At 37.3% G+C, this 26,229-nt stretch overlaps 2 protein-coding genes and 1 long non-coding RNA gene across 5 annotated transcripts; all 3 read right to left on the bottom strand.

Annotated features, from left to right (window-relative positions):
- Positions 1–295: 295 nt before the first annotated feature.
- Positions 296–6,942, bottom strand: ube2al (ubiquitin conjugating enzyme E2 A, like). The gene is made up of 6 exons (XM_031295113.2): positions 6,679–6,942; positions 4,177–4,257; positions 4,027–4,052; positions 3,633–3,722; positions 3,465–3,553; positions 296–1,112 (listed from the first exon to the last, which is right to left on the bottom strand). Exons 1-6 carry the CDS (start codon positions 6,720–6,722, stop codon positions 984–986), a joined length of 459 nt encoding a protein of 152 aa, XP_031150973.1. The 5' UTR covers positions 6,723–6,942; the 3' UTR covers positions 296–983.
- On the bottom strand, positions 5,260–6,668 carry LOC116046727. Its single transcript, XR_004104201.2, has 2 exons — positions 5,377–6,668; positions 5,260–5,336 (listed from the first exon to the last, which is right to left on the bottom strand). It is a non-coding gene; the product is annotated as an uncharacterized LOC116046727 (long non-coding RNA).
- A 523-nt stretch (positions 6,943–7,465) lies between the features above and the next one.
- Positions 7,466–24,221, bottom strand: ankrd10b (ankyrin repeat domain 10b). Of its 3 annotated transcripts, none has more exons than XM_031295099.2 (6): positions 23,817–24,217; positions 22,686–22,838; positions 21,640–21,731; positions 12,607–12,872; positions 10,533–10,640; positions 7,607–8,257 (listed from the first exon to the last, which is right to left on the bottom strand). In XM_031295099.2, exons 1-6 carry the CDS (start codon positions 24,012–24,014, stop codon positions 8,043–8,045), a joined length of 1,032 nt encoding a protein of 343 aa, XP_031150959.1. In that variant the 5' UTR covers positions 24,015–24,217; the 3' UTR covers positions 7,607–8,042. The 3 variants fall into 3 exon arrangements, with proteins under 3 accessions (XP_031150966.1, XP_031150959.1, XP_031150951.1); XM_031295091.2 differs by having other exon boundaries at positions 7,607–8,263; positions 23,817–24,216; XM_031295106.2 differs by lacking the exon at positions 10,533–10,640 and having other exon boundaries at positions 7,466–8,263; positions 23,817–24,221.
- Between the last annotated feature and the right edge of the window lie 2,008 nt (positions 24,222–26,229).

The following is a 26,229-nucleotide window of genomic DNA, read 5'->3' as shown; positions in this document are numbered from 1 at the left end:
TCAGCAGCAGATCTTTCCTTTTAAAGAATATTATTGTGCATGGTCAATTTTGCTTTAAGAGGTCACCTCCCTGCATTGCTATAGTGAGGATTTAACTCTCATGTTATAAAGTGCTATCATTTAGTGGATAGACAATGACATATGTATACAAACTGTGGTTTACCTTATGGGTAAAACTAAGACGCAGCACAGGTATATAGTAACTCTTGTCAAGGCAAGAAAAAAACGTTTTGTTTTTAGTTGAGGTCAAATAGTATTGAATTTGCAGTTGCAATAAAAAGCTTCTCACATAAGATGGAATTGCCTTTTTTTTAATTTTATTTACAAGTGCTGAAAAAAATGACATGGGGGACAACCAGTGCAAAATCTGTACATAAATTCAGTTGCAGGTTTCTTATATACACGAGTACTGAACAGGAACGTGAATACACTCTTTCTGTCATGCATGTAACAAGAGTTCACAACACAGCAAATTACATGATGTAAAGATGTCTGATTTAGTTGTAGTCCATGATGCTCAGGCTGCTCATTCTCCCAGGGAAAGGTACATAGGATGATCACATTGGAGCCCACAAACTGCCTTGTGAAAACAAAATGGCAGAACACATAAGGAGCACAACAGAAGAGGACCCATGACTTAATTCACACACCCTCCAGGACATTTAACATAATTAGTCATGGGGAGTTATTACAGCAAGTAAGAACACACCAGAATTTCGGGGTGATGGCCCACAAGTCCATACTGACAAAACATCAAGGCAAGATTCAGCACATTTCCCCTGATGGCGGGAAAAGCGGGATAGAATAGAAAAAATAAATCCCTCTTGGTGGGCAAAAAAAAAAAAAAAAAAAAAAGGTAAGTTGAAGGTAAAGTGCATAAAAGCTTAAAATAAAATCAAAAAGGTGGTGGGGGGAGGGCAACAATTAAGAAACTTGCAGCACACAGCTTAACAATGGAGAGAGCAGCTGTCAGGATTTTCAGGTCAACTGTCTCTCCAACTTTGTTCTACGATGGCAGACACACGCTTCTCGTATTCCCGCTTGTTTTCCTGGTACAGCTGAGCTGCCTGGCTGTTGGCTGGACTGTTGGGGTTTGGTTCATCAAGCAGGGACTGAGATACAATACTGAAGGTGAGGTTTTAGTGGAAAATAACCAACCTGCATCAACCCCCGTTCATCTACTTAGTCACACACGTTTGGTTTGAAGTACATCCAATTGTCATCACCAAAATAACTGAGTTTGTGAATGTATTTTCTAAAATGACGCACCAAATTACTGTATTTAGCACACGAAACAACCATTAAATATAAATAGGATATTACTGAATTAAATGATTAATCAAGAAACTATTCAAACTAATAAATGAATTGCTACTGAAAATAATCGTTAGGTACAGCCCTACCATCAGTATCAAATTCTAAATGTCACTGCATTTGCATGAGCATAGGTTAGCACAGGGGTTTATTTTGTACAGTTGTATGTGTATTAGCGATTTGTAATCCAACGACAAAAAAAAAAAAAAAAAAAAAAACGGTTACACTTTACTTGAAGGTATCTACATAAGAGTGACATGACACTGTCATGAACGTGTCATAAACATAAACAAGTCAAAAACGTTTATGACATAATGCTTATTTTAGTTAGTGTCATTCGGTTTTTGTCATGACAAGTGTTCATGACAGTGTCATGTCACTCTTATGTAGATGGGTCAAAGACGTGGCATGTCAATTATGGTGTCCAAAGCATATTCATAATGCAAAAGATAAATATTAATTTTAAAAAACTACATTATGTTACTCAACTCTCCCCTCTTTACTCACTTTAATAGGTATTTATTGCAAAAAAATAAAATTCAAAGAGCTATTGAGCTCAGAAGTACCAAACTGTCCCTCGTCTGGGCTTAAAATCTAAGTATAAAAATGTGACAAAAATGTCAAAAATAATAATAAGAGCATTAATTATCTACTTTGGCATAATTGTGTCGATGTTTGCAGTGATACCTACAAATATAGTAACAATCCTACCCTTATTTAAAATGTTACTCAAGAAATACTTTTGTCCTTATTTTTGGATTTCCCTAATGTCCTTCCTGGGTAACAGACCTTAAAATCCATAAATTACCCATAATGCAATTGCATAGTCATGAAATATGATATTACATCATAAAGAAGATTATGGAGGACCCCAAAACATCTGGAGAGTTTAGTAACTCTCTCTTAAAAAAAGTTTTTATTTTGCTTTTTCGGTCACTGTTGAACTATGTCCAAAAATCATGTGTCTTTCTGGATAACGCTAATAAAACATATTTGATGTTTTGATATTTAAAAAAATCCTATTTCATGTGAAATATAGCATTAATGTTTTAAAGGCTAAGATATATTTTAGCTGAGTATGCCATGTTTGACAGAGTTTTGGTGGGAAAATCATGTTTTTGTCCTTCCTGGATAACGAAGATCTTCTGTTACCCAGGACATGTCCTCTGTTATCCAGATTGGACATGTTAATGAAAATAGTTTTTTTATTAGTATTTATCACGTTTCAAGCATTGTGTTGATAATGTTAGATTATATTAATAAAATAATATGTATTTATTTAATCTTTTATGGCATTTTTGCATTATGTCATTCCTGGCTAACAGGATGTCATCCCGAGTAACAATGTCACAGTCAAGTGTTTAGACTTAGATTTTCATGGTATATTACACAATTATGTTTTCCTCAGTTGAGTATACAATAATAACCTGATAACCTTTACTGTAAAGCATTTTAAGACTTCTTTCATAATTTTTCTGTTTTTGGCATGGAATATTGTGTGACCAAAATCAAATGATGAGCCCATTTAATTATAAATACCCAAATATATCATATTAATTGGGTTAAAAAAAAAAGTTTTTTTGAACAGTGTGCGTTTGACTAGCTGTAATTATGCCTAAACATTTATATGCTAAAAAGGTAGACATTTAAATATTTTTTAAATCCATTCCCGTTACCCAGGAAGGACATTTTTCATGGAATAAATCACATGATTCATCAAAAAAAATTAAATTGCATTTCTAAATTAAATTCCTGTTGTTGAGATGTATATAGAACACTAATGAAAATAGAAATTGCTTGAGTTGGCATTTTTTGACACTTTCATTTATTTTCACATTTTAAATCCTTATTCGTCTTTGACCCAGATACCTTCAAGTAAAGTGTTACCAAAAAAAAGAAAAAGAAAAAAAAAACAAAAAAAAAAACAACTGTTTAAATTCTGATATACGATTCATTTCCGTCCATTGAGTCAGACATCAAATATGTGGTGGTTACAGCTTCTCCATGTACAAGATAGGGTTTGCTTTACTGGTTTTATATCACAGAAAACTGAGGACCTTTGGTTTATTCACTTTTGTCAAAAGTAAAATAAGGTGTGCCTGCATTTATAACATCTATTTAATATATTGCTATTTATTGACCCTTCCTACCTGGATAGATGTAAGAATAGAGGACACATCATAAGTGGGACTCCAACGATTCTGTAGGATGTCCAAACATATACTGCCATCTGCATAGACTGTGGATAAAAACATAATTACACACTACACACAAATATCAACAATTTAATGTGCCAGTAGAAAAGACAACACTCCTACCATTTGGATGAAACATCTTTGACACAAATCGTACTGTGGGGGGTTTGTTGGGGTATTCTTCTGTGAACTCTACAATGAGTTTAAATGTACCTGGGACGAAGATGAGACACACACAAAACATATTTGTGAGCCGGTGAGGAATGTTTCAAGGCAGAAAAGTGTGTTGGAGTAGTGACCTCTAACATGAACACTCCCTCCATCAACATGAAGGTGTATTTTACAGGTTTATCAACTATAGAAAGAGGGGGGATCTTCAAAGGGGAAAGAACAAGAACATTTGAGCCTATTACAAAATACTTTTGCAACTTACTTGATAATAACATTAGATCTAACAATGTGTTTCATATTATTTCGGTTCGGTTTGGATGTGGTAAAGGAGATGTGAGATGCTTACCGTCCTCAAAGGGAGTTCCTTCAGGGCTGTGAGGTTAGAGAAAAAAGGGACTTCATCATTCCTTTCGCACTTCACACACAAATCTATAAGATCTGTAGTTGAAGGGGAAATCTTGCCAATTAACATTATGGCTGTGCATCAATGTCTTACCCAAATATGACTGCATTCCACACCATAATGTTGTTTTCAGATGGGGCACCACTGACACCAGCTGGAGGGTCCTCTTGTAGCCTTTACAACAAAAACACACAAAAAAGGAAAAGGTTTATAGCAGGACTTCTAAACTATTCTCCACTAACAGGAAACTAGTTTTATTCAGCCAGAGTCAGGTAAATCCCGTAATTGAATGGCCTCTTTCAACACAAAGTCAAAATGACAAATTTAATATTTCAATAACCATAACTCCCTGCCAATGTGGCTGGTGGAAATACAGCTGACTTCTGCTTAGAGTAAGCAGACTTAATTGCCCCATGAAGTGATTACGTCCCACCTTGACTGTGCCATTTAAACATTTAACCCTGGTGATGTTTAGTATTTTCGCAAAATGTTGTTCAGCCTTCTGCGTTGACGTTGAACAAATATATACATATCACGATAGCAACTAAGCAACTGTCTCTGCAAATCAATCAAGTCAGTGCCAAAAAGCATGTATTTTATATTTCACATAATAATTTCTTACCAACTACAATGCATCATCTAAAGTTGTTTTCAGCTGAGATAAACATCAATGTCATTACTAACTAGTTAGCAACCTATCCTCCCATTGTGGCACCTTAGTCCAAAGCTAATTTTGAATTAAGGGGGAATATTTGTAAAACAAATTGTCTTGTTTTTTTGATTAACTTTCCTTTTAAAATCAACATCTCATTGGTATAAAAGTACGAGAAATTACGTTTCTGAGCATTGTGTAGTTAGTGGTACAATATTTGTACAATATTTCTCTTCTTATCATAGCTCTAACGCTTACAAAATAGGAACACTGATGTGATAGGTCAAAACTAAAATGTTAACCTCTCACACCTTTTGCAACCTTAACCTTAGGCCACATATCTATGTCATTCTAATACTGTCAGTTGCACAATCACTAGAGGACTATACGTTTGTGAAATGTTCCAATAATTTACTTAGAAACACTTATGACTAAAATCGGTGCAATGAAATGATCTGAAGCTGCTGAAATTTACAGTGAGATGAAAACATTTTTGAGGACCCTGAAGTAAAAAGGCTTTTTTTAATTGGGACATATGGGGGGATTTATTTAGTTATATTAACGCAGCTTGCTAATAAGTTGAAGAAAAAAGAAGAAAAAACTTTTCTGTGGGCAAAGTATTGTTTTACTGTTGGATGAACAAGTCAGTTTGATACTGACTTCAGAAAATGCAGCCTGAGTAGTATTGTTTTGCTTCAGCTATGGCTTAATGTTGTTCTTCTCATGTTCAACACAATATATTTGTCTGGGATTTCAGTAGCTCTTCTGGGTCTGGCTCTAAGCTATATATAGTGGAGATGTTGACCGATATGAGCCAGCCACCTAAAGCCTCAGGTGGGGCCCTTCTGGCCGTTCTAAAGTCGAGGTGACCGTGCTTTTGCCATCAGGGCCTCTCGACTTTGGAAGAACCTGCTTTGAGAGATAAGCATAATCAGTGAACTCTTTTAAATCCCTTCTTAAAACCTATTTTTATAGACTTTCATGTGATGTCTCTTTAAAAAATAAATAAATAATATATATGTGTGTCTTTATTTTACTTATTGATTTTATTGCTTTTACCCTTTTTATTTTGTTTTCTCTACTATGTCTGAGTCTTTTGCCTTCTTGTTTTTATCCAAATTGTGTCTTGCTATTATTTGGCCCCACTGTTTAGCTCTCTGTTGTTATATTGACCTGGATATCGTACTTTTGCCTTGCTTTGTCTGTCAAAGCACTTTTGAAACAGTCTTTTAAGGTGCAATATAAAAAAAGTTTCAAAATAAATATGCCCACAATTACTTACCTAACACCAAACTCTGATAAACTATTTTACTTATGTAGGGACTGTATGGTTTTTAAACATATTAGTTAATGTATGTTGGTAAGTTAACTAGCCAACTGTTACACCGCCTAATGCCACAACCCTTTTACATTCCCGAAGCACTAACGTTTGATACGTTGCATTAAACGTGTTTTGCCCAATGATAAAATGGCCAACCGGTCACTTGCATGGTTGTCACCGAAATTAAACGTTAAATGCTAACGTTACCTAGTTCATGGAGTTAGCTAACGTTATCGGTCGTAAGACAGTAACGACACCAGAGACGGTTTATAGAGGATCTTTTGACAGTACTTCTAATCGACTACCATGCTAACATGTAGCTATCAGCTAGCACTGTTAGCTCCTAACGTTAGGTTCTAGCTACGGGCGAAGCGCTTCTACAAAATTAACGTCATTTTTCCAGGTTCGTAAAAACACTAGATTAACTACAGCGTTTGCGTTACGTTCGTAGTTTACTGTGGAGATTGGTTAATCAATAGATTTGTATATATATATAAAAATATAAAAATACTGGTTCAAGCTGACGTAAGCTAGGCTAATGTTAGCTGTTTTTGACAAATCATAGCTTAGCTACGTTAACTAACATTCTCGGCATCGGCATCATTTCTGACTATGAACTTACCGTTTAAAATCTCTCATAAGTCTCCTTCTAGCCGGGGTTGACATGGTTTAATTTGTGAAATACGTATTGATAACACTGATACGTTAACAGGAGCTAATTTTATCAAAATGCTATATTGTATTTAAATTATTTGACACCTTCACAGCGACCCGACGCTTTCCGTCGTTCTCTCGATGATAATCTTGGTTAGCCCAGCTAGGTTTACTGGACGATACCACATCATGGAAAGAGGAGGAGACTATTTCGAGTGCCAAGTCTAACAAAACTTTCTGGCATTGATTTATCAGTACATGCACCCCGTGCCGTAAAGCAAATATGCTTTTGGAAAAGTATTATGCTACATACCGGCAAGATACATTTATCTATTAGTTTGTTTTATGTATCAGCATTTGTTTTTCCTCCCCCATTCTCATTGAGGGCGTCGTCTCTCACGGAGCTGGGCCACAGTGACTTGATGTTTGTGCATCTATGACGAGAGTCGCCCCCAGTGACAGGTTTCTGTTGGCAAAGTACACCACTGTCAAGGAAAATAAAGTTTCAGTTTTAAGTTTGAATTTCTTTTTTCCTTGACCACTGTGCCCTACATGTAAGGCTAGAGTGGGGTTGTCTGGCCTGCTCCATTTAGAGCAATATCATGGATAAAACTATCACTTTGATTAATGTAGCTAGGTCATAAATACACATTAAGACCGACAAGAATGCTTTGGCTTTCTACAGTAAAAAAGTGGACCCCTATATATGAAAACGTTTTAAGACTTGTGGTTTAAAACTATCTTAAAAGTCCAGGTAAGGGTTAGCACAATTTCTATGCAGCTCATTTATTATTGGTTAACATGGCATATTTTCCAGGATAAGGACTTATTTCACAAGTTATTTATACCAGTGAAGGTCCAAAAATAAACTGAATCAAACTTTACTTTTGCTAAACTTTTTTTAATTCTTAATGAATAACATGGGACTTGCATTGTTTGTATTACCATCAAGAGGCAGGGATCCCACTTCGAGTTGAGACAGAAATAACAAATAAAATGTAAAAATAATAACGTATTGGCAGTGGTTCAATACAGATGCTTAGTGTATATCAGAACAAGGGTATTTACAGCTTAATCAAACAAAAAAATAGGCTAAACAAACACTTTCTCTTTAACAATACAAACAAAAAACCCACTTCTTAACTTAATGATCTATCAGTTACACATTTCAGTCCATCCACAATGGGCCTGCCCTTTCCAAAAACAAATATTTTCAATGAATAAATGGACCATTCAATGGTTTTAAGGCAAATGAATGTTGTTCTTGTTTAGGCTTATATGACATTCAGGCAAAAAAAAAAAAAATAGCCTGTCAACTAGATCTTTTGTATTTTAGGATCCATGGTAAAGAAGCATGGTGGTGAAGAAGGCATGGTCATACAACTGCTCTGCTTTCACAGACTTCTGGTGCTCCACCTGGCTGCCTTCAGTGCCGTTGTTCTCAGAGGAATCATTGTAGACAAGTTGGCCATGGAGGATTTCTGCTGCTGGGTCACACCCAAATGGAAGCTGTGGCTGACTGTGACCATTTGAGGAAAAATCCTCACCTGCCACTGGAAATGAGACAAATAGCGAATATATATAATTAATTTGTGACCCTATTCCTGCATCTATAAATATAATGAGACAGGGAAAAAAAAAACAAAAAAAAAAAAACACTGACTTGATTTTGTTTTGCACAACTATTAAAACGGGACTCGTAATGAGCAGCCAACTACAAAAGAAGTTTAGAAGACATTATGTGACTGTATTTCAACACACAAGAGAAAAAGATTTTTTGAGTGACCCTCACAAATTGATTGATGAAAAAAATTGAAAAGTACATTCCAGAGCCTTAAATAAACCCGCACGTTTTGACTTGGTGTACAGTTACTGCTGTATGACAAGGTGGCCACATTGTCTCCACAGTGGTATTTAAGCTACTGCGTCAAGTCAAGAAAACCTTAAATCTTCCAGGTGTTGGCGTGCCATAATCCAAAACCCAACATAATGAGCAGATGTGATTTAAATTAGAAAAATTCAGTTTAGTGAAATTAGTTTCATATTTATGATCCTTCCTTTGAATTCATCCAAAAATAATTCCACTTTTTTCCCGTTTTACAGGCTAGGAAAAAAATACCATAAGGCCAGGACTTGACAGATTCATGAGAATACATCAAGAAAACAAAAGTCCACCAGTCACGCTTATAAAATTAATCAACATTTAATGATTTCACACAATCAAGTACAAAGCTAAACCTGCTCAGTACTAAGCATTGGATGTTCCAAATTGAATGACTATACAGTCAAACCTTGTGCCATGTAGAACAAAATAAACAGAACTCAACTGCAACATGAAATAGTACTACAAAATACACAAATAATTCCCCTTACCAATATCTATAAAAGTTGAAAATAATGTACATTAAGTTATTGTTCAACTATTCAATACAGCTCAAGAAATAAGGCTTTTTGCAAATCCATGCAAACTTTCTAGAGCAGCACTGTTTATTCATAACTACTGATTGTAAAATGGCCAATTACCAATTTCAAAATCAGACTGGGTATTATGATGTAGCATACAGATGTGCAAGCCTTGCTAGTTGCCTAAAAAAACTTTGCTAATAGTAAACATTTACCATACTTGATAATCAAAAAGCACACAGCGAAAATGAAAAAGGAAACGAAAAGATAAAACAGAGGAATAACCCAATTCCAAGCCCACGGACCACTATGTCTTAGTACAGGATATCTACAAACTACAAAAAAGCTGCACAGTGAATTGTTTATACTTTACGAGCTACATTCATTTTGGGATATGCTTTGGCATAAAGTCATTCTTGAACACAAAATGGAGTCAGCTAATGTGTGGTAGCGGTCAACACCAGGAGACATTTCCTCTACGTATATTAAAGAGTGCTTAGGCACTCATAATTTTTATATAAATATCATTAAGCATTATTTAATTGTGGGTAAAACATAAAAACCATCCAATCACATTTAGATATTATATTTTATGTGTATACGTGTATGTGTATTTCTCTACATAAAATAGTTTAAAAAATAACTATACTATATATACACACTATCTATTTGGGATAAGCATGTAACAGCTTTAGCTATTCCAGCACACCTTCAGGGGACCAATTAACTTAACCCTTTTCCTATTATGCAACACTGCATAATTTGACAAGCAATAATGACTGATTTAAACGTGACCAAGTCTTATTTTTTCCATAAAGCCAATATGACCTACATTTGCCCTACCGTGTTGAGGTAATGCTACTAAGTTTGTTGGGGTGCAGCTGTATAATTGTGCAAAACAAAAACCCTTTATCATAAACCTAAAAAAAAGAAAAAAAGAAAAAAAAAAAGGATTACACAACAATTATCTGTATAACTGGATGGATGCATTAAATATATCTGTATAACAAAGAAATGTTAATACTATAATCCATCGGAGTATAATTAGGTACGTGGAAAAGTAGAAAATACAGCACATTCACTGCTATACGTACAAATGTAGCTTAGCACCAAATCAAAACAAATGTATTCCTTTATGCATGTTATGCAAAAAAAAATAATAGCCTGACGATACCAAAAAGATATACTGCACAAAAGTGAACATTAGCATGTGCCTACACACACAAGCTCTCTACAGGTAGGCATAAGAGTTGGTGCAGCGACAAGGTGTCTGCATTGACGCCACAGTGATGACCTCCAGCTCTTTAGTTGCAGGGATTGACCTGTCCTGCCCCCCCTGGTCCCCACACTGATCCATGGACCCCGGCACTTGAGGTGGTGCAAACCCATTCAGCCCAAATGCAAAGGGTCCTGGCCCACCTGAGGTTACAGTTGCTGCCAACTCCATGCTCATGCTTTCCATCTGGGCCTCTCCAGCGCCTCCCAGTGGCCCATTCCCATTCAGCAATTCTAGTGGCATGCCCAGACCTAGGAAAACAAGGTGCATACAAAAGCTAGAAATTATATTTGAAAAGAACTTAATTTTTAACTTCAAACATGGCAGAAACTCTAGGCCATGATGCAAGGGCCCAGTTGAATCTCTTGCTGTTCCTGCATCCATTTTGAAGATAGTGCTGCCTTAAGAAATGAACACAGATTTTTGTGAATATATATTAATTTCCACTAAATATTTGTTAAATAATTTGAACTATTTACAGTCAAAGCTCCAAAAAAAAAAATCCGCTCCACAAAACTCTCTCTGTATTTCTCAGTATGGCTGTGTTTAGATACTGGTGTCGTCCGGCGACTTTCGCTCGCAGAAACTAGAGTGAAGATAATTACCTCTTATGATTCCATTATGGCAGCACATCACCCCAACCCTCATCCACCTTCACTGGCTCCCAATTAAGTCCCGCATCACATATAAAATCCTCCTTCTCACCTACAAATCCCTCCATGCCCTGGCCCCACTGTACCTCTCTGACCTCCTCCATCCATACACACCACCCCGAAACCTGCGGTCCTCAGACACTGGCCTGCTATCCATTCCCGACACCAGACTCTGTACTAGAGCCCTGAGCGGGACTGTTTTCTTCATCCCGCTCCTGCCTGGCGAATTTCTGACCATCACCGCCCGCACCCGCAACGTGTGTGTTACACTCCTGCCCGCTCCCGCAATGTGTACGTCCACTCCCGCCCGCACCCGCAAAACTCTGAGAATTTATGCCCGCACAATAATAAGAGATGCATTGATGTTATGTCTTCTCCCGTCCCGCATGAGAAAACACGTCATTTTATAGGTTAATAGGGAGAAGATGAAGGCAAAGAAGGCAAGTGCTTGCTGCTGTTAGACGGGGAGGAAGGAGCAGAAGGAGAGGGAGAGAGGGGGAGGAAGGAGCCGAGGATGAGGGTGGACGGAGCCTTGGCTCGGAGCTCCCCCGTCCTGGGAGGCTCAGACTCATAGATGGCCTATACCAGTATATACTCAGTCAGTATATATGTATATCTATGGTTTCTGCAGGCGTGGGGGGGGGGTTCCAGGCTACATCCCGATCCCACAGTGTTTTTTTTTTAGCCGCCTGCTCCCGCCCGCGGCAAAGTTAAAACCGCCCGCTCCCGCGAGATTTGCGTTGGGTCCCGCGGGACCCGGCGGGACCCAATCCCAATGCAGCCCTCTACTCTGTACCTTTGGAGACAGAGCCTTTAGTGTTGCAGCCCCATCCCTCTGGAACATCCTCCCTGCAGATATCTGAAATGCTACATCCTTGGACATATTTAAAAAACTCCTGAAACACCTCCTGTTTACCACAGCCTACAACCTCTAATTCTGTAAAGTATCCTTGGGTTTCTTGAAAGGCGCTATATAAATAAAAGTTATTATTCTTATTATTGTCATGTTTTTTTAATCCTCCGTGTCCTCCTTGGCTACTAGCAACTGCATAGGGGAGGGGTGGGGGCACGGAAGGCTTGTATCATTGTTGCGCCGACTGTTTTGTTGTCATTACTTAGAATTCCTCATGGGGGCGACAGAAACTACGCACTATAGGTTTAAGTTTATTGTCATCCACTTTTAAGTAACTGGTTCTGAAGTTAAAGCCCTCGATCGCAGTGCAGAATAGTTGGTTTTATAACAGAAAACCATTTACAGTTGATGCATGATGCTAAAATAAAATGTCAACAGCTGTATAATAAGTACAGTTTTTTTTTTTTTGTTTTTTTTTTAAGTGTACATACCGGGTATATTTTATGTCACTCTAGTACACACACTAAACGACATGCAACAGATAACTGCTACACACAGTTTTTTTGGTCGAGCATGTGCAGCAGTCTAAACTAATAAGCGATGTTCCAGCTGGAGCATACTGATGCCGTTTTTCTTTTCAACGAAACCTGGAAAAAGAGTCTAAAAGTAACTTAAAAAAAGAGGTTAAAAATGATGAGCTTAGTGACCTACCGTTTGGTCTAGCCTTCTTCATTGGGTTTGCTTCCATGCCATCAAACGACCTCTTTCTGTTGGGAACGCCATTCAAGAAGCTGCGTCCCTGGATAGTGGGGCGAGCTTGGCCCCCATTCTGGGTCATGCCATTCAGAAAGGCCCCGTTATGGGACTGAGCCATGTTTTGTTGGAAGTTCTGGGCATTGGAGAGAATCTCAGCGCACTCCTGGAATCCCTGGGCGTGGGCCAGGTCAGCAGCAGTCAGCCCACTGGCATTCCTCATACTGCACGAGAAGGAGGAGTGTTAGAGACACTCACTGTACGCTCGATTCACACAAATAAAAAACAAACAAAATAATACACATCCAAGCGCGCGCACACACACACACACACACACACACACACACACACACAGACTCATTAGGCAAGTATTCGCATACACAGACACACAGATGTATAGACATAGCCTATGCTGCTCTACCCTCTCACATCCTCTTCGTCATCCTCATGAGAGATGACGACTGATCCTTTTGGATCATTTGCATCTTCCATAGGACTTAAATCTTGACAAGTTTCCAAATAATTAGGGAAACATGTCTGCTGCAAAAGGACACGATTGAGACAACTGTAGGTATGCACCAGTTTATTTTTGATGAGAACCTGAAAGAATCTGACAAACTGGACAGGATGATGATATTTCTATCAAATGATCCACTGAATCCAAAAGTAGAATTGTTGTAGGTGATGTAAAGAGCTTCGTCTTGTTGCAGGAAAAATGCGACATCAAGGAGGATTTTGCAAAGAGTGAAAGGCCGCTGTCATCGCACATTTCCAGCAGTGATACTGATCAAGGATTTATGAAAAGCTTCATCCAACCAATGATGCAATGTCCCAAATTTAAAGTTGGGGAAAAAAAATAAAATAAAAAAAATAAAACTGGAGTGGTGCACTGTACACATGTCCGCATGAACGTACACTGTATATTGTGTGTGTGTAAAGTGGAAAATAAGCTGTATTCCTGAAAACAAAAGTGATGCAACAAGGAGCAAAAGAAGATTGTAGAATTCTTCTGAGACAAGTACAAGTTGATTATCCAAAGGAGGCCAGGATGTAAGTTGTATCTTCAGAGGAAACTCCACAAAATCAACAACTCCAACGAATCAAGGACAAACTACAACCTTCAACCATTAGAAATCCAGATGTCTTCTCTTGGAAAGGTGAAGCTGTAAAGACCTAGTCTTCATGTCGTTTCAAGAAAGAATGAAAAACAAGAGAAACCGATGTACTACTCTATAAGGGGAGTTTGTAAATCCTTAAGACTTCTTGCACTACGTACAGTTGTGTCAATCATATCCAGGCGCAGCAGGAATAAGGAGATTTTCTGAGTTCAATAATGAATGAGCAAACAGTGTTGTGTCATAGCTTTTGCACATGGCACTTGAGTATGGAAGCAATTTCACTGGAAAATAAAACCATGACAGATAACTAGTAGTCTTAATGTGATTAAGAAATGCTACTTTAATTAAGAATCAACTTTTTGTATATGTATGCATGTTGTTGCTGCAGTTATTTAGTGAATACATTTAAAGATTTAATTTTCTCCTGCTGATGTGACATTATCGTGCAAGAACAAATGTCTGCCAGTCTTCCTCTAACCAATAGAGGCCTTTTAGCTTAATGATGAGAATTTCTCTCCTCTCCATTGGCCAATTACACAACAATACTGCACTTGTTCCGTGTCTAAATGTCATCGAACTGCAAAATGAGTTCTCTAAGCAAACAGTCATGTCTTTGTCAAAGAATTGGGACTTTGGCCCACATCCAAGCTTATACGGTATGTACTATTAAAAATGTGACAGAAACAATGACAACTTTACCATCCGCAGGCAATTTATAATCATATCAATACACCAAAAATAGGTAAGGTCAATTTTTAGTGAATACAATGGCATACTGGGTGGCTGCTTTGGGAACTGTATGATTAAGCACTATGCTTTGTTCTATTCAATTCAACCATTTATTGTTAAGTTAAAACCAAGTGACATTGACTTCCACACGATTAAATGCATTTAATGTACACAGTTGCTGTTTGGTCATTCATTCTGTTTAGACATTGTTCTCTCTCTGCATTTTATATAAACAGTTGTGCAAAAAAGAAACATTTCAAGAGCTAGTGCACATGAAAAACATTTTATAATGAATTTAAGATTGAAGAAAACAAATTAAAATTACACATTAACTTGATGCACATTACCCGTCCCCTCCAAAATTAACGCTTCCAAAAGGATTATTCCAAAAGATTACATTTACAAAACCATTTTATGGTAAGGTAGATGTATAGGTCTCACTCCAAGGAATAGAAATTGAACTGTCAAAACTGTTTTAAAACTCATATTCTTAAGTCAATTCAACAATTCAGTGCCCCCAAAAACTAAGTTTCTCTTTAAACAGAGAAAGTTCACTGAACAAATCAGTATGGGCGAGAGAGGCAGCAACGAATAAAAAAACATTACAGTAAGCAAAATAAATTTTAAGGAGTTCACTGTATTATCTTATCCTTTAAGCAATAATCATACATTCAACTAGATTTATTGTAATTCTTTCCATGTTAAATGCTACACCAGGTACTTGTCATACTTATTGTCCAGAGGAAGTCCAGTAGTTAGCTCTGCGGCCTCTGGAGCCATGTGTGCTGACCTAAGATCAAATCCGACCAAACCTTACCATCTCTGGTATTCTTTGATTTTTAAAGCTTTAAAAAAAACTAGAAAACTAGAAACTCCCAGTTTTGCCTTCCAAGCCTTGTTTTAAAGTTGGACCAAAAAGAAGAAAGGAGAGTTTCAGATGCTGTAGCGTCTCAACAGCAGATGTTATGTTTTGCTCAAATCAGATGGAAATTATACCTGTAAACTATTTTTTTCTTCTACTTACTCTACTTAGATGACCCCTCATAAGCCAATAATCCCTTTACATCTTAAAAACTGTATTCCTTTAGTGAGATCTGGTATCTACAGTAAGCACTGATGCAAAAAATAGATAACAGTACACCAATTAACCCAGGTTTAGTATGCATTTTAAAAAAGGAAGCGTTAATTCTTTGTAAATGCCTGGTATGCTTTGCTTTTCCGTCCTAAGCACACAGTATGCATCTTCTCTAACTATCGTCTAACCTTCCAGAGGCAGCCTATTATCATGCTACATGTTGACATGGGACTCACGTGATTAAACCTGTCCATATAAAAGGGCTCCTATGGTTAGTTCACAAAATAAAAAAACTAAATCATAAAATAAAAACAAAGACTAGATACAGGAACAATCATGGATAATAAGCAAAGCATGCAGGTCTAAAACTTTAATTTTGATTCATAAAAACCTAGCATTAAAACCAATCACCGCAAGAAATACCTCAACAGTTTGCCAGTGTGTAGATAGGAAGCGATAGTGAGAACACTCAATGCCACAACAGTGCGGCTATCCCAGGGAACGGGGCAGACTCAGCAGTGTCTATTCTTCCCCTTTCTAGGATTACTTGAAAAAACCAAGTCATTTCCAATTCAATGGCTGCAAAACATTAAGACGTACGGTTCTGTTTCAGTATAGAAAACTTTTTTTGAAACTTTGTCACTTTCATAAAGGAAAAGGTGACAAAGATTAGATGTCAAAACAGACTATAATATTGTATAGGGTTAATACTGTGACATACAAAATAAAACATTTCTGTGTATGAAGTAAAATATTTGGTACAGTGAAATGACAGTGAATAACCATTGCAACAGGATGATTGTTAGCATTACACAGTTCAGTACATGATGGTGTGCAAAATCTAACCCATCTCACTCAGCTGCTCTAAGCCTCTGTCTCTGCACTACTCTGATCACCGGAAGCCTCTTAACACATTCCTACCTGTTGCTAGCTTGCTAATGGACCACCTTAGCACTTTGAGGCTCATGACAAATAAAAACCTAGTTTTGATGAGGAAACGTGTTAGGAATTAGAAAAAGGTTATTTATTTAATATTATTGTTAAATGAGATTGCTTTAACCCATTTAGATCACATTTAGGAGGCGGGCACTGTGGACATGCTATCACAATTATCAGAGCATTGTGTTTCTTCGTGATATTTAATATTAGAGATTAAATATAGTAAAAGCTCACTTTTGAAGACAAATTGATTTAATTATATTTTTTATGTTTAATTTAGGAAACATTTCATTTAGGTAAAGTATGTAGTCTTTTGTGGTTTGTTTTAATTTGGACCTAAGGACCGGAACATTAATTAGGATTAAATGGAGAGACGATAAGAGGAAGTGAGCAAATGAGACCCGTTTCTTCAATAAGGCTGGGTAAGACCACAAGACCGTTTCAGTCTTGCCGAACTGAAACAGTTCAGATGTAGTACTTGCTGTCCCAATGAAAAAGGTCTTCTCACTTTGTAATGGGACAAAGATAAGCATCACTAGAGGATGAGCACACTTTCATCTGCTGTCATTCCAATACATTTATCTCTTTGTCAGGAAACGGGTCTCTCCAGTGCAGGCAAAGGAAACACCCCTGTGCACATATGAAACAGGTGTATGAGTGTGAAGGACACAGGTGGATGGGTCATAGGAAACGGGGGAAAAAAGGGTATCCAACCATGATACTACCGGTATAGTTCCAGTTGATCTCACATACATGTATAGTTCTTCATAGCCAAGGTTTGGAAAAATGAATAAAAGCCTCCGAGGGTGAAAACTTTAGTTCATAGTTTGGATAATAAAATGCATCCAAATATTTTATAAAAGATCAGGAGGCATCAGGCCCCTGGCTCAAACCCACAGTCAGCCATCAGATGCTGTTGGGTGATGATTGATCATCTGTGGCCTCTAATTTCTACAGTGTTCAGAACCACAGTAGGCCCTTTTTCGGCAGACATTCGGCCAACTGGGTGTGTTGAATCGGTGATGGGAGAAGATGGTGAGAGAACGGTCTGAAATGAATGAATCAGAGAATGATCCATTCAGTGTGGTTTCTCCTGTTTCTCTTTCTTCAACAAGCAAAAGGCTGACAACGCCAGTGCAAAGAGAGTAGGAAGAGTCACAGCTGCAAAATGTTGAAAAATATATTCCAAGCGTACTGTTTATGCGTAAAGGACACGGACATGCTAATTATTTCCTCTTATGAAGGCTCGGGCCAGCTGGCCAGTTGCAGTCTTTGAGGTGTATGCAAGAGCAGAAGATGTTAGGTGATGCAAAGCGTTTTATCACAATGCAAAGCCCGTTACTCAAGAATCTTCACAAAAGGAACTCAACAAGGTGAGCAGTTCGCAAAGGAGGTTTACAGCAAGAAAAATAAGTGAAAATGCTAAGGAATCAAATATTAATGAAACAAAGTTCAATGTCCATCTCATTAATGTGATGCAGCAAATTTGGGTTTCACTGTAGACGGTTCACTGTTGTCTTGATTTTGTTGTGGGTGGAAGCACAGAGGCATTTCTTAGATGTGTAACAGATTGGTGCTTAAAGTGGTCTTAAAAGATGGATTTTAAAATGACGAGATCTTAAGAGGGAAGATTGAGAGCATGTAGGTTTCCACTGAAATGTTCATGTTACCATGAAAAAAACTTGGAACTGAAATAAAGTTTAAGTTCTTTCTAAATTGTGATGGTTATTTACACAACTGTAATTTATTACGTAATATTCATTGTTGACTTACTAAAATATTACTAGAAATATAACAATTATAAAATGAGTTATAGCTGAAAAGGTACTTTTACAGCCCATTATATACTCCATTGTCTACTCAATGTTCTGCATTTGTCTTTAGACAAGCATTGATGATTATCTTGTGTGACTTTAAGAATATGTTCATTTGTACACAAAATCTTCATAAAATGATAATCAAGAGTATTTCTTACCGTGCCACACGACACATTGTACAAACAATAAAATAATAATCCAAATGGCATATTGATTTGCTGGATATTTATGCATTTTAGTTCAATTTTATTTCAAAACAATATGTTTTTCCATTACGAAGTACATAAGGATTATTTGGCTTTCAATTTTTTTTGGACTTTGGGTAACTTTTTTTTTTTTTTTTTTTAAATTAGACCCCTTATTTATTTTAAGAAGATATAAGTGAGAAATTAGCATTATTGGTAACAGACATTTGACACCAACTTAAGTTTGTTAGTCTAAAGTGATTTTGTCATGAGCCTCATTCCCATCTAGTGTGCCTCTTAGTTTCCCTCCCAGTTGTTCCTCTATACATTTCTGGGTCATACGTTTAAAAAAAAAAAAAAAAAACTGATACATGAACTGAACTAAATGCATTAATCTGTAATCTGCAGAGGAGGGGAAAAAAATCACATATCATTTCCATCATAAATATTACTCATCAGCTGATGACCAAATGCACATTACACCTCAACAAGAAATAAAGCATTTTTTAAACATGTCTAAATGAACACATTGGTTTTATATTGTTGAAACTGCCAAATCAACCAGGGGTTTCATGGGAAATGAAGGTTTAACTAAGAGTATAAATCAAATCACCTTGGTTTACAGTTTGACTAATAAAAAACAATCAACTGAACTCGCATACAATTATAATTTGAGTTCTTTTATTTCTATATTGTGTTTTATGTCACTAGGGCCATGTAGTCCAATAACAAACTACAAGGAAGAGGTTATACATGCGTGTTTCAACAACCCTTAAAAGTGTTTGCATTATTTGCATTCCTTATTGGAACAAGAGGTAACTGGAGGACCAAAGTCCCTAGAACTACTATCAAACTTCATTCAATAATGTCAAATACAAATGCCTTCTATCCTCATTGTAACAAGTACATAATAAGTAGAGCCAATATTTCACTATGGTATCTCTAACTAACTTTTTCCACTGACATCATTTGCTGAGCTCAGATTTAGAAGACCACATAATGAGCAATTTCTTTCAGGATTAACAAATAAAAAAGCTACACACAATAAACTGTGCATCTATAAACCCCCTGGTTGTTTTGGGTCTCTGGACATCAATGGCATCAGAATAAAAGGCATACAACTTGTTGCAAAAAGTGAAACTGCATGTAAAACAATAGTTGAGCTGAAAAAGAAAGACTGGCAAATTTCTAAATTAAATATTTGATTAAAATATGCTGCATCATTTAATGTCATCTTCCTAGAATATTAAACTAGATTATACAATTACTCTAGCCAAACACAACATGGACTAATTTAAGAAACTAAGAGTATGAGTAACAATCAGCTCAAAAAATAACACTTGCATACTTGTATAAAATATGACAGTAGGTAAATTAAGTGCTTTGTTCATTAAGTTGACTGACATACACGCCCTTCTAGAAATAACTATGGTTTGTTAAGTCATGCAATCATTTGTAAGTGTTTTGTGTCCCTACAGGTTTTACAAACTCTACATTTAAGAAACAAGAAAGATGGGTTGTGTCTCTTCTGCCTTTGTTCATGCTTCAGGTGAACCAACAATAACAGACTGTTTTAAATCAAACAGCACAACAGGAGCTGCCAACTAACAAGGTGTGGCTAAGCACTACAATTTAGGTGGATTATTTACCCACTTCCTAAAATACTACTAAGAAACAGTGGGCTGGTTACATTCATAATGTAAAGTTCATTATCTCATAATCTATTCATGTTTTATCTTGCTAATACCAAGAGCATTTTTGTATTTGTCAAATAACATCTGTTGTACAATGACAGCAGCCAACATAGTTTAATCAAAACTAGGAAATATGATCTTCCAATTACTGTGCAGTCTCCTAAAAATAGTATGCAACCAATTATGTATGATTGATGCAATTTCATTTATATGCAACAGAATTATAGCCGTTTCATACTGACAGTAAAAGGGCTTCAGAAAAAAAGAGGCAATGTGCATTTGGTCATCCAGTCAAGTTGTATATGTAAGACACTAACCAAAACAAATATTAACAAAGAAAACAACACTCTAGATTTAACAAAGATCATGCAATATGGCCTACTAGACTAAGAACAGTTTATCAACCTTTACATTAAGTTGTCCTCTTGTACATGTAATGATTGTGCTAAATTTACAAAGCCGTAAATTAATAAAAAGGCACAGTGCTGGGTTAATTATCTACTTCTATTAAAATGCAGCTCTTCCTTAAAACACAAAAGGTAATATGAAAGTGTATGCTGAATGTGAACAAAAAGGTACTTCTAAATCATTTCTTTTAACCAAATATGTCTTTGTCAATATAATTACACAGAGGGCAACTTAATGTGAATTGTTGCTATGACAAAACAACAATTGTAAGGATTAACAAAATGTGTCACATTTTCAAGGGAGCTCCACCAATTCTATTAACATTCTATTATATACTGCATCTCATGATCAAACTGTTTTAAGCTGGATTTGTTTTGTAAACCTTAGCATTCTACACCAAAAAAAGGTTTTAAGCTAACTAAAAGTCTATCAAATTAAAATGTCTTGCTATTTAATACACTGCACTCAATAATTAAAAGCCACTGGAGGAAGATAAATAAATGTTTAACACAATTATTTGGTTTTAACACCAGAATTAAACACATATTAGCAAGACAATGTGATGTTTTATTATAAGGATCTTTAAAATATTAATTCTGCACTTGTTTTGAAAGTTATGCTGAATTTTTAAAAAAATATGTCCACCACTGTTTAGTTGTGCATAGTCTACAGTCTAAAGTGATTGAGTAAAGTTAGCATGTAAGAGAGCAGCATTTAACAGAGCAGCTTCCTTCTGGCTGGGTATGTGTAGGACAGCCATAATATCAACAATGTAGAACTCCAAATTACTTAAGTTTTTATAGTTGTATGTTTGTTTAATCTAAGGTTCAGACTTGCAACGTTAATCTGCAGATCATCTGACTCTCTTATTTGCAACACTGTAGAAATCACATCTAAATCTAGCATTTCAAATTTCATCCCTGCTCCGTTTTGAGTTTGGTGGCGATCCCTTGCAAAGGTGTAACTTAGATGTTGAATAGTACAGAGGAAAAGAAATGAAGACACAGATCTGATCACAGGACTTACTCAGCTTTCGCTCCCTGAATCAAGAGAGCGTTGATACACTCCAGACTGCCCGCACGAGCAGCCTTGTGGATGGGCGACTCACCCACATAGTCCTGAGTGATGACAAAAGACTGCAGTTACACACAAAAAGCATGACTGTATTGCGCACAAGAACAGTTGTAGGAGCAAAAACACTGTTTCAGATACAAAATATATATAAGAGTATGTTTATAATCAAATATCCCCTCCCTAACTGCCTCCAGGTTAAAAACAAACAGACAATAAGAGGGAGTAACTCTACAGGGCAGAGCCTGAACTTTTCACCCAGAGCTCACCACCGCCCACACACACATTTATTACAGTTACACATTAGTAGGAGTGCAGATGGAAGAGAGAAAGAGAAAAAAAAAAACATACAGACAAGAAGGCTGTCTAACAACTGTAATGTGGGCTGAGTTTAAACACGGAGCTACTCTGCTGTCCAATACCAGCCATATTAGGGATTCAAGAGAGGTAAGCTCACAAATCATAGTTTTCCCTTGTTTCTCAGGTGTTTATTTCAACATATGCTGAGCAAATTCAAACCCAATTGATAGAAATGTGTTTCATGATGACGAGACCCGTTATGTAATCATGACCTACTAATCTGATTTCTCTTAGCAGTGCAGCGGAGTATAAAATATAGCCCCAGTGCATGCATGAGTCTGCATGAAAATACATGAAGAGGAAACAACGTGACAAGTAAAACAACAACAACACAACAGTCTGAGCGCAAATGCATTATCAGAAACTGCGATTACCATAATGTGAATATAAAATAGGTCGAGGGGTAAGTAGCAACAGTAGACTGCAAGGGTTGTAACCCCACTTTAGAGTGATCCTCCTTGATGGGATCAGTCTGAGCTCAACCTCTCACACTGCTGTCCTCTTTTCTTTCAGATCATGTTTACATGCACCTCCCCAGGAAATGTCAAAAAGGATAATTCTTACTTGATAAGTTGGGTGGTTTTTAAAGTGCCAAACCGAACCCCTGGTGTGCAGTATTTAGTGTGCATCTGATGTCATACCTGTCTGTTAATATCTGCACCAGCTTGGAGTAGCCATAACAAGCACTCAGGGTGGCCCCCAAATGCAGCAATGTGAGTGGGCGTCTGTGCAAACCTGGAGGTCACCGCATTCACACCACAGCCCACCTGAACCAGACGCATCACACACTCCAGCTGTGAAGACACAAGGGCAATGCATGGAAAGTCAGACAGATTTTAATGTATGTGCAGTGATTCATTAATGCATTACTTTCCAGGAAGACATTGGGCAGGTTTAGACAAGCATACTACAGTAGCTAGTTAGAGGCAAAAATGCAGCATTATTGTGTGGCCTGGCTCAGTCTGAGTCTTCATAGCTCTTGCTGTTGGCATGCATCCAATTTCTGTGCAAACTGTTACTGTTAGGCCTGCCTTCCCAACACGTAACGTTAGCTAGCTAGTTAGAGTAAACACAAATCTTAGCATATGTGTAAGGTGTGATTCTTTAGGAGCGGTCAGTTCGTCAGAAATGGATCATTACTGTTAAAAGTTGACTTGCAAGTTACCAGACGTTTTCAATATAACGTTAAAGCTTGCGAAAAAGATTTCAGACTGACCTTGGTAACGTAGTTTTGTGCTCAGATATCACCTGGTTTTAAATATTTATATTTTATATATTTATAATATATATTTTTACCGTTAAGTGTTTAGTATCATTGTATCAATAACGTTTAAGTTAACAAGCAAAAGTTAAACTCACTAAGGTCAATTTTTCTCGTAACATTCCAGTTTTTATGTCAACATCTCATCTAACGGCCATTAAGTTAATGTTAAAATCGCACGAGGTAACGTTAAACCAGAGCTTTTTACTCGCAAACCCTTAACGTTGCTTAGCAAAGCGTAACGTTACCTTAATATCTAATCTAAAATGTATAATGGATATCGGTACAGTTCATGAAATATGCGTTAGCTAACGTTAGAGAACAGTATCAATTCAACGTTTATGGTCCATTCTCTGCCTACAGTTAACGATGGCTGCTTTTTAGTTTTATCAGCTAACATCAGGAAATGGCCGAGACGAGGCTTATGTCGCAGACCGTTGGCGCTCATTTTGGAAACCAAAATATTCATTTCGGGAATGGTTGTCCGTCAAACACCGAGCTAGCGAGCTACCTTTCCGAAATGAGCGGCCCAGTGTATGGGCGTCCAGCCGTAGAAGGTGTCCTCCACCGTGAGGTCAGCCGGGTTTGAGGTGCTCTGAAGAAGGGAGCACAAGGCACCGACATCCCCATCTCTGCATGCCCGATGGAGAGGGAAGCGGCTGTTTAAGACCTCCTCGCTCGAGAACCCAGACTCCACACCCACCGACATTATAGAAAAATGATAAATGCCTAACGTTAACTACTTTAAAAACAGACAACCGAAATTACTATCGTTTGGTGCCTGTGTATCAGGACACGCGCCACCCTGACAGATGCGATTTCTTTCTCTGCCTGACAACACAAAGCAGACGGTCTTATTATACATCCATGGGCAGAGCACGCGCCGGAGTAAAACTTGAGAAACGCCAAGTGAGCTGCAAACTGCGGACTGGAGCTCACATTCCTGACTTTTGTTTGTTTTTTCCTTCTGGTGTTTTTTTTCCCCACAATGTCGCCACCTTCTGGGCAGTAGACTGTATATGAGTTATGAGTTTAAAAGACGTGTTCATGGTTTTATGGCCACCAGGGAGCAGAATAACTTCAAAAACAAGCTGGTAGGAAGACACAGCACCTTGATTTGATTTTTGCACGTCCTGCACTAAACCATACAGCCTTTTTTTATTATTGCTAAATAGTTTTGTACGTGTATATTTGTGTTTGTATTAATTGCTTTCCTTTTAATATGTTTATTTTTATGTATGCACTATCCAACAAGGCAAATTCTTCAAACTACTGAAATCTGTGACATAATAAGGGCCTAAAATGACCTCCTAGTCATACTAGCCCCAAAAGAGATCCTTTCTAATGATGGGGGACAAAATCCTATTTCTGTGCAAAAGTTAATTATAAAGTTCAGCAAAGAGTGATATGAGTTTCACTTATCTGAGTTTGACAAATCAAGTGGGTATTTTCCAAAGTTAGTCTTTTTAGTACTAAATTCCATCTTTATTTTACTGTATGTCCGTCGGGTCTCGGTAAGGAAACACTGTGGAAGTTGGAAACACAAAGAGAAACCTGCCTTCCTGTCCAAGAGACCACAACTGTCTGAGCCAGAGGTCATGGAGACAGTCTGTTGTTTGAGAGTCCATGTTTAGAGACTTTATTCAAAGGGTGAAGGAGAACAAGATATTTAGTATAGTAGGCCTAATCCCTCTTTCAATCACAAGCAGCATCAATCAACTAAGTACACTAGCCTGCCTATTGGTTAACTACCAAAATGGGCCCTTGGTCAAAGCCTGGGCAAGCATATGCTAATACTACAAACACAGGGCTGGGCAATACCAAATTTAATTATCAACATTTATTTGATTTAATAGTTTTATTTCAATAGCTGACAGTGGGGGAATAAATACCAGGATAAACACTCCTGTTAAAAAAAACGAAATACTATATCACAACTAGCCTAAAAGTCATGTTTTCAGTGCACTCAGAGAATTTAAGTTATCTCCAAGTGATAGTTAAGTGTCATGTTTCTTCTTTACCACAAGATGGGAGTATACAATAAGAAAAGGACAACCACATGTAAGGTTCTGACCAGTGTAGACATACTGTACATACAAGAGATGATTCAAGTGGTGGGGATACTAGAATATCTGCCTTTTTAATATTATTATTATTCTTATTGTTATTTTTTAAATAGGTTTACTCTTTGTACACAAACTATTGACAGTAGAGACCACATGCCAAACTATGTTGGTAGCCACTAGGCAGAACTGTTTCATGGTGAAGTATTATTTTTGTACATTAGAGGGAGATACTGCCTGTAGTAGCAGGTCACCTTAGCTGCAGGATGTAGTGTAGTGTTGATTTCATTCCAGAGCCACAGGAATCCAATTATGGTTCAATACCAATCAATATCAGCAGTCTAAGATTTAGTTCTGACGTAATTGTACTTTCCTGGCTTTAGTGTCATTCTTAATAGTTTGGATTCTTAAGCTACATGCAGGAAGAAAGCAGACACATTTTTCTAAACCAGCTTATCCTGTGGGGGATTGCGGTGTGCTGGAGTCTATCACAGAATGCACTCGGCGAGCTCCAAAGCGGTTTTCTGTTATGAGAAAGGCTTTGGAACAAAAAGAATGTTAATGAACCTCAGCGAAGTGCGTCACACTAATATTATTGCTGTGATGATGTCACCATTGTGTTAAGGTGGCCAACCGTTTAACATGGTCTGTGGAGGCACTTCATTACCCAGTTTTCCCAAGTCACCTTTTTTACACACACACACACACACACACACACACACACACACACACACACACACACACACACACACACACTTTAATGAATATGCATGAAAAAAATCATCAGATGTATGCCACTTATTGCAACATAGAGGAACCTGTTTCACTCTTATTGTGTAAAAATGCACCCACTTTACAACA

The sequence above is a fragment of the Sander lucioperca genome, chromosome 8 (genome assembly GCF_008315115.2).
Source record: "Sander lucioperca isolate FBNREF2018 chromosome 8, SLUC_FBN_1.2, whole genome shotgun sequence".
NCBI classification, from domain to species: Eukaryota; Metazoa; Chordata; class Actinopteri; order Perciformes; family Percidae; genus Sander; species Sander lucioperca.
The sequence above is the reverse complement of the archived record's forward strand: the minus strand, read 5'-3'. Positions and strand labels throughout refer to the sequence as shown.